Raw genomic sequence first — 9,387 nt, forward strand, 5'->3', positions numbered from 1 at the left:
GCGGTGGAGGGGACGATGGGCGCGGTGGGCTCTCTCTCTCTCTCACATACATACATACATACATACATACATACATATATATATATATTGGAGGCGCCCAAGGGGCATTAACCATAGCGGGGCGGGCTTTGATATCCCGTTCTCTGCGAGGCAATGACGTGGCGTTGACGTGGCGCGGTGGAGGGGCTTGATGCCCCCCACCACAGCGGATAGCCTTAGATAAATGAGTCTTAACGCATCCAACACGTGTTTATTCTTATGTAGTGATAGTAATTACCGCCCATGCATGATCTATATATTGGATAAACACAAAACCATCGAACAAATAAACGCAATGAAACTCCTATGATAATCAACAAAAACCCTGACATTATTTGTCGTGTTCTCCAAAACGCCTTCTAAACGTGGTAGCCATATACCTTGCCACTTCGTCATTACAAGCCACGTGTCCATCGCCTAATTCTTCATTTACATATGTATGTGTATAAATACAGCCATCCACTTCACACTTCACATACATATATGCATTCACATCTCACTATGGCAAACCCCTCGATGGTTATTATTACCTTCTCAATTGTGATTCTGCTATCGATTTCAAGTTCTATGGCTACAGGAAGGTTAGGCGGGAGGACGAAGATACCCGATGTCGAAACGAACAAGGAGATTCAAGTGATGGGGCGGTATTCTGTGGAGGAGTATAATCGGCAGAGGCGGAGGAGTAACGATGATGGGGATTTAATGTTTTCTCGGGTCGTGGAGGCCGAAAAGCAAGTGGTGGCTGGGATGAAGTATTATTTGAAAGTCGAAACGTTATCGGATAATAACGATCCTAAGGTGTTTCAGGCGGTTGTGGAAGTGAAGCCGTGGCTTCACTCCAAACAGTTGCTGAAATTCACACCGACTAATGGCGTTCCACTACGCGTTCAGTAGGAGTGTGCATGGCTCAGTGTTGGTCTAAAATTATAATCATAATCCGACTTTTGGTTGAGTCGGTTTGTAGTAATTCGGTGTAGAGTTGTTTGGGACTGTAAAATGGCCCGAAAATAATGTATAACTGGACCTGAAAGTAAAGTAGGGTCTCAGAACAAATTTTGACAACTAAATAAACTGTTATTTACATATTCGACATAAAAGTCTATTCGGGTCGGAGTTGCTGGTTATGGAAGAAGCATTGATAACCACTACAAGTGTTGTGGTATTCACTAATCGGCTGATATGTGTGAGGAGTACAATGCTTAACAAACATGCACATAAACATATCATATGTTTTGAAAACAAAACCACATACATCAACGATCCACAATACAATAATAAGATAAAATCTTTAATCATACCAGGCATAATACTTCAACGTCTCAATAGTAAATACATTAGTGATCGTACGGGTATTCGGAGTCGTTTTCCTTGACTTTAAAGTGCTGTGCTTGTTGACCACCACAGTACAGATTCCACATCTTAAGGTATGCTCGTTCTAGATTCCTAACCTGCATATTCATCAATAAATTAAAGTACGGCCATGAATCAAAAGAGTTGACCATAAGTTGACTTACCCATCGGGATGTATCAAACAAAGGGCAGGTGAGTCGAGATTTGTTGAGTCTGTTTGTAAGATCTTCAAGTTTGGCTGGATTTAAAGCTAGATACACTGCCCTGTCTTCATATTCTTGCATGCTTCATGTCAAGAGTCAAAATTAATCGAAGTTTAGAATTTAATAATGTCAGTAATAATATCATAGATGAGAAGCTGACCTGTTGACAATCATCTCCTCCCCAAGTCCAGTAGCCAAACAGAGTGAACCAGCAACTCTAGTAGCCATTTTCTCAAGGGGAAGAGTAACCATTGGCAGACCAGCCCAGAGAACATCTGTTCCTGTTGTATGTGCATTGCAGAGTGGCCTGTTCCACCACAAACAGATAAAACCCAATAATTGTTGTGTATAGCAAAATGTTCACTCAAAAAGTGGACACCTTTTTCTTTTGTCAAGCAGCAAAAGACAGTGAGACCCATGTAAGGTGAGAATCGTATAAAGGCTTGTATTAACACGGGAATCATCTGAACACTGGTCTAAGTACTTTACAACTAGTTCTATGTTTAGAACTACGAGAACCAAATAAACACGCATACATAAACGCTTCAATAAAAGTGGTAAAACTGACCTTTTTCCACACTTATATTTTATAAACTTTCTCCCCTTTCCAAGATACTTTTTTAAGTATAACTTTGTCTATACGATTTATACGCACATGTAGATTTAGACATAAAAATGCACGTCCATACAATCTATGTGCACGTGCATATTTAGACATCTTAAATATAAAAAACTATATGCATTCTAGTCAAGAATGAAGTGGGGGACTACATAAACGTGTCATATATATGGTGCATAAACACGTTGCGTGCATATATGAAAAGGAAAGGTGCAAAGGACTATACGTGTCGAGACAAAGATCGGCAAGAGCACAGCGTCTGATGTGTTCATTTTTCGTAGCAACGTCTGTGAAAATTATCTGATCTGGCTTAACACCTTGTGCAGCAGCATCTACATCAACGAGCATGACACAGGTTAGAAGAATGTTTTTGGTTTAAACCCAAACCCATTTAAAAGCCTCATAGAAGGAAATGAATTATACAAGATAACACATACAAGCACGAAGTCTCATCTCGCCAGCAGCTGGGAATCTGAGCAGCCAAAGTGCACTATTTGGAACACGCTTCAGAATATTGCACCTAAAACAAGCATATTCTATAAGTTGCTTGAAAAACAAACTTCCTTAAAATATTAAAACCTCGTACACAAGTTACCATGTCGTAAAGATTTCAGGGTCCATCTTGTAAAGTTGATTGAAACAACCAAATATGAACTTATCTTCTGGCAACCCGTATGCAGACCGCTTCGCCCGACAGTTTGGATCGAGTACATCAAGATTTTTCTAAAAAAATTTGAAGTTCACAAAATTAGTGGTGACAAGTGTCTCACAGTAATCAATGTGTCAATGTGAAATTCAAATTACCTGCTTGTAGTCGTTCACAAAGTAGCAATGAGGAACATGCACAAGTTTCTCCGAGTAAATATGGGCATACTTGAGTGGTGAGACAAACTGTCAATAAATGTTGCAACATCTTAGTATTAGCAAAAAGATGATCTAGGCTTTATCACATAGTACTAAAAGAAATACTTGCTGACCTCGTCAGTGACCAGATACCGTATATAGTTGGCCCCAGTTGTTCCAGGAAATCCCATGTATGACACCTGGATAGGTGCAGGTTGCATGGCAAAAATTTCATTTCTAGCCCCCTGTAGCAACAAATATGAACACCATGGTTTTTACATTTTCCGTATTAATATCTTTTCAAATATGGTATGCTAACCTTGGTATAACCATTGAGGTTGATAAGGATCTGTATCTGATCTACATTTATTAACCGAGCAATCATATCGGACGTCATTGCTGACACATCAATAAAATGCTCTGCTTCTGATTGAATACGGATCCGCCATTCGCTACCATCGTTTGGACTCAAAGCATAGCAAAAGACCTAAATACTATAGTTTGTAACATCTAACAAACCAGAACTTTAACCAATATAACATCTAAAGCAACAAAAACCTCCATGTTTTGTCTGTTATGCATGCCAAATACTGAGCCCATTAGATGAGACAGAGGGTGGTTTCCAAAATCACTGCTCACATATCTACAACAAAATTATCATATGCTCTAGTTAACAAACATATTCTTAGTATAACGAGATATTTATTCATGTCATAAAACATTTACCCGATTCTAAGGCGCTTGTTACCCCCTGTACTCTTAATTTTCAAAGGTGGAGGATGGTTGAAAGCAGGAAGGGAAAACCGGCTTGCAATAACAGAACAGTGTGCCGCATACTTCCGGCTACACAGTAAAAATAAATAAGTTAGGAAAAAAAAACTCCAATCAGAAATGTTAATACATACTAGCCCACATAAACAGAGTATGTACCTGATTTCAAGTGCAAGAAGTGGATCAAGAGGGTATGCAATTGCATGGAAAGGTTGCACGCTTGGAATAACTGATGTCTGAAAAACAAAAAAAACAAAAATAACAATCATATTGTTATAGCATGCAAAGAAATGAACTTGCTAAATATATGTGTGTGCGCATGAGGCTGTAAACGGACTAACAGACGGTTCGTGAACGCATACTGAACAAAATTTCATGTTCATGTTCATTTCTAAAGGAATGAAGTTTTTGTTTTCATTTATGTTCTTGCTCGTGTTCATTTATGTTTGTTCGTTAACTTTTTAATGGACACAAACAAACCTAAGTGAACAAAAAGGAACACAAACGAATATAAATGAACCCAAACGAACGTATATTATAAGAGCACATTGTTGATCCGCAAACATTAAACATAACCACATAAAAAATAAATTAAGTTTTAACTTAAAAATACATGACATAATAACCATAACCATAAACAAACGTATGGACGAACGTAAACAAACAAATTACAGAACGTTCGCAAGCATAAAATGAAAGAGAACGCAACCTCTGTTCATGTTCGTTCATTTAACTAAACGAACAAAATTCCTTGTTTATGAAACAAACAAATGTGAACAAACTTCCTAGTGAACAGTTCGCTAAACGTTCGGTTCATAAACAGCACTATGTACATATATGATAACTTCAAGAAGATTCTGCACAATACCTTGATCTGCCTTCGGAGAATACTGTCTACTTCAATAAACATTCTCTTTCTGTCATCCCAGTCACACACACACTAAGGAAATGTAACAGAAAAATTAGAAAAAAGAACTAAATTAAGAAATACAGCATTTGGTGAAGACATGAGCAGAAATATATTGGCAAATTAAAGTCCATACCTGTAATGTGTGTAACAGATTACAAGTGGCTTCAGGGAAATCAGGGCGTATAGCCAATGCTTGCCTGTAGCTTTTAATAGCTGCTTCCACAAGCCCACTAAAATTTTCATCATGACAAGTTTACATGTGATCATACATAAACATAACCAAGCCAAATTACATAAACATATATGTGTATTATGTAGCAACTATGAACACTTCAATTAAGTTCCAAATACCTGTCTTTGTAAGCTGAAGCCAGGTTTGCATGAGCTTCTGCCATGTTTGGACGGATAGCAATAGCATGTGAATAATCTTGAATTGCTTCATTCACTCTCCCTATCTCTTTGTAAGTGTTTCCACGGTTAACAAGACCATCAGCTGCTAACGGGTCAATCCGGAGAACTTCATTGTAGCAAGATATGGCATCAGCATGATTACCCTGTTGCTCAATACCATATGCCATACCAGGTTTCAGTTAACACTTTATATGGGCATATTAACAGACAATAATCTAAAACTACCTGTTGCTTGTATATTATTGCAAGATTGTTGAAGGGAGCGGACAACCCTGTGGTTACAGACAAAGTTGCCTTGTAACATTGAGCAGCGGCACTCATCATGTTCCTGAATACCAAATAATTACTCACTTGTAAACCCTTGTTGCCACTTATAAAAAATTTCTACTTAAGAATCGCATCTATGATATAATTAACAGATATAAATAGTCACAAATGTACCATTCCATGTATATATTCCCAAGGTTAGTGAGTGCCTGAGGATGACTAGGTTGCAGAGAGAGGCATTGCTGAAATTTAAAAGAAAATCAAATCAGTGTAAGAAAAAAGAAGTATGATACTTGACGCCAATAAAAAGCATAACCTACACGATAGCAATGAATGGCTTCCTCAACTTTGCCAGCATCCTTAAGTGCATTACCCTATTTAACAAAAAGAAACGTTGCATTTTTAGATAAATGTGAGTAAAAGTTGGAGAAGAAAGCAAACTAATTAGATAAATGTGAGTAAAAGTTGGAGAAGAAAGCAAACTAACCAGATTGTTATAAGCCTCCAAAAATCCAGTATCGCAAGTAATTGCTTGTCTGTAGTGGCCAATTGCTATGTCCAAGTTACCTTGCTCATAATATATGCTTGCTAGATTCCCTGAAATGGCATGAAAATACAAATAAAGATAAATATTTAGTGAATATAGAAGGTAGGGACAAAAAAGAAGACTGGTGTTCACCAAAAGCCATAGCATAATCTGGTTTGGACTGAAGCACTCGTTGATAACAGACAATAGCTTCAGCAGCCATTCCCAAAGCCTGTGAAGTGCAATATGGCAGTTAATTTAGCAAACATCTTCATCAAAACCAGAATTGTTACAATGAAAACCACAGAAGCGTCACCTTGTATACATTCCCCAAATTCAAATAGGCGTCAGCAAATGTTGGTTTCAGTTTGACCGCCTCCTGAAAACGTCAACAACATTGAAAGTAGATTAAAATTATTACAACAAAAAGTTACATATGATTTAATGTGTAGGTAAATAAAGAGGTGCAAACCTTGTAATACTGAAGTGCCCTACTAAGGTCGCCGGACTCCATGAAAAGGCCAGCAAGATTAGACCAGGCAATGGCAAAAGTTGGTTGTATACGCAGTGCCTCCACGTAGCAATTGTATGCCTGTTCAAAAAATACTTCTAGGTATATTGCAAGGAGCAACAAAGGAACTCACCATAATGATGATAACAAAATCCCAATTGGTCATTATTTTGACATACAAAGATGCAGTGAATAGACAAGCACAACAACCTATAACTCGGCTTTGAACAAAATGATCAGCTCTCTAGAAGCTATAAAGTCTAAACAGTTGGCACTACATGGTGACGTAACATTTCTACGGTATGAACAAAAACAAAAACGGTGGAATATTGTCAGGTTTTGAGACGGTGAATAAAGATAGGTGACTGAAAATGGATAGCATGAACGGTTTCAAGTAAGTGTTTTAACTACTCCAAGTTATGACTTGTGATATAATAGCCAATGGGACGAAATTAAATATTTCTTACTTCTTGCACCAATCCTTGAGCTTTCATTAAGTTTCCAAGGTTGCTGTGAGCATCAACCTACAGAAGCATAGAAATAGAAGAAACCTCACATAACTTTTTGAGTAATTGTGTGTTTATGCATATACAGAAAAAAGAAGGCCAAAATCTACCAAATGAGGGTTTAATGAAAGAGCCTGCCGACAGCATTGAGCAGCTTCGGTAAGTCTTCCTTTTCTCATGTATGCACTTCCTAGGTTTGACCATGCATCCGCAAAATTTGGACGAAGCTGCATCAATCATAATTGATGTGAGTTGACGCAACAAAAAAGGTTAAAAGAAACACAAAGAAACAAAATTAAATGTGGTTTTAATAAACTTTATGAATTAAAGTGCATGATGACACGTCATCACATCCATACACGCCACCGTTCATTGATCCATAACCGGTGCCTTGTACTTCAAGTAGCAATATATAGTAGGTAAAACTATTATGGATGGATGCATATTTGTATACAAAGTGCTTGTTTTTCGCATTCTCCTTTAAATGCTTCGTTCTTCTGATTTTTTAAGTGTTTGGTAGTGATTAAAATATCATTGTGAATCATTTATTAAACTTCCTCTTTAAGTCACATATTATAACTAGAAAAATGTAAACTTTCATGCTTTCCCCTTGTGTATTATCAGAGGTTCCTTCTGGATTCATTTGAAATGCAAGTAATATCGGTAGCCATTAATTCCCATGTAAAACTTTTAAATTCAAATGCAGCTATAACATAACATACCTCAATAGCAACCAAATAGTAACGGATAGCAACATCAATATTCCCCTTTTCCTGTAAGATCAAAACACATCGCTCAGTTTCACCACGCTCAAACCACATAAACAATAAACACACCATAAAACCAAAATCTGTAAATCACCTTCCACGCATTCGCCATATTCCCATAGCACTCAGCAAATTTCCGATCAATCCGCAGAGCTTCTTCGTTTTTCGCAATGCACAAATCAAACTCATGCAACTGAAAACAAACTTATGTCAATCCCTATAAGGCAGAAACTAATAATACACTATACAGCAATCAATAACCTAACCTGATAATAAATAGCACCTAGCAGAAGCAAATTATCCAATCTCATAGGATTCCGATCATAAACCGCCTTACTATGATCCACCGCCTGCCTAAAATCTCCAGACTTGTAACTCTGATGCGCAACAGACATCAGCATCTCTTCAGTACCTGTAATAAACCAAAATCACACTTCCAAAACCCTAATTAAGCTCAAATCATGTAGAAACAATTATCAAAACAGAATTCAAACCTTCACGTGACTCCAATCCATGTGACAGCTTAATATTACCATTCGAAACAATCTCCGTTGACAGTAAATACGACGAATCACCACGCTCATTGTTATACGAAACCCTAGCAGCAGCCTGCAACTGATGCTGCTGACGTTGATCGGTCTGTAACGACAACATAACTGACTAATTCCGGTAACCGTCGTGTGGCGGTTGTTGAGTTTCGGTTAATTAACGGCGGAATTTGACGGAACGGTGGTGGAAGTAACGGTTCATGAAATGAACGGCGAGGTGATAATTAGAGAGAAGATGACAATTCTGTCTCTCTAAACAATCACGGAAGCTTGAATTTGAATGTTAGGGTTTGGTTATGTGTCACAGGCGTGATTGAAGATGATGAATGAATATATGGTTTGATTGTTTAGTTGATTTGGTGGAATGATATTTGGAAGGTGTGTTATTCAGTCGTTACATGACACGTAGTTTCTTCAACGGGTGGAAGTCAAAATTGTGATTACGGTGGTTTGGTCAACAATGTTGATTCTTCAGTCGGGATAATTCCACTACATTCCCATTAACAATAACAATAATATTTTCGGGTCAATTAGGGATTTTAATGAGTCGGGTATAAAATAAGTTTTGTTAGTTTTCGTTTATGGTGAAGAAAACTGATTTAAATCGGAGTACAGGGTGAGGTGATTCGGAGAGCAAAGAATTCAAGTTAAGTGATATCTTTTAGAGGTGTCTTGTATTTATAGCCGAAGGACCCACTGTGTAAGAAGGTTGTCTCCTTTTTGCGCAATTGTTTGTGTCTGGTGTAGTGGTCTCTGCATACAACTTCCGTACATGTGACATCTATTGGTTGAGTTTTTTTTCCCTGTACAACTGTTAGGTACTGTCATGATGGTACTTGTGTGTGTCTACACTTGTCTTCTATACATATGGCGGCTTCGTGTAGGTATGTTGATGATGCGGATGTGAGCTTGTTCCTTTAGCGTTTTTGGTCTGACGGTTTGGATATTTCTTGCCTCAAATTGTGTGTTCGACCCGGAATCGTCCCGGATCAGGATCCATATCTCTTCATATGCTAATATTGTGTCTCATGAACAGTAAGCGGTGATGGGTTCATAAAGTTACGACGGGGACAAGAAAATAAGCAAGGTCAACACAAGTAAGGACTGATGAGATGA

The 9,387-nt window shown here is 37.9% G+C and overlaps 1 protein-coding gene and 1 pseudogene across 1 annotated transcript; one reads left to right on the forward strand and one right to left on the reverse strand.

Moving 5' to 3' along the window:
• The first annotated feature begins 540 nt into the window (after positions 1-540).
• LOC143569403 (cysteine proteinase inhibitor B pseudogene) lies at positions 541-933 on the forward strand (annotated as a pseudogene).
• A 377-nt stretch (positions 934-1,310) lies between these two features.
• LOC143569398 (putative UDP-N-acetylglucosamine--peptide N-acetylglucosaminyltransferase SEC) lies at positions 1,311-8,491 on the reverse strand. Its single transcript, XM_077055324.1, has 28 exons — positions 8,218-8,491; positions 7,990-8,135; positions 7,818-7,916; positions 7,679-7,729; positions 7,067-7,183; positions 6,918-6,974; positions 6,412-6,531; positions 6,256-6,318; positions 6,093-6,171; positions 5,901-6,010; positions 5,734-5,787; positions 5,588-5,655; positions 5,372-5,474; positions 5,087-5,289; positions 4,869-4,965; positions 4,694-4,765; positions 3,985-4,061; positions 3,781-3,897; positions 3,613-3,697; positions 3,374-3,541; positions 3,189-3,299; positions 3,016-3,102; positions 2,807-2,934; positions 2,649-2,731; positions 2,438-2,543; positions 1,753-1,899; positions 1,554-1,674; positions 1,311-1,487 (listed from the first exon to the last, which is right to left on the reverse strand). Exons 1-28 carry the CDS (start codon positions 8,375-8,377, stop codon positions 1,374-1,376), a joined length of 2,943 nt encoding a protein of 980 aa, XP_076911439.1. The 5' UTR covers positions 8,378-8,491; the 3' UTR covers positions 1,311-1,373.
• Between the last annotated feature and the right edge of the window lie 896 nt (positions 8,492-9,387).

This window comes from Bidens hawaiensis, unplaced genomic scaffold (assembly GCF_021521415.1).
Source record: "Bidens hawaiensis isolate Kalapana, Puna unplaced genomic scaffold, B.hawaiensis_p1.1 tig00024469_1, whole genome shotgun sequence".
NCBI lineage: Eukaryota > Viridiplantae > Streptophyta > Magnoliopsida > Asterales > Asteraceae > Bidens > Bidens hawaiensis.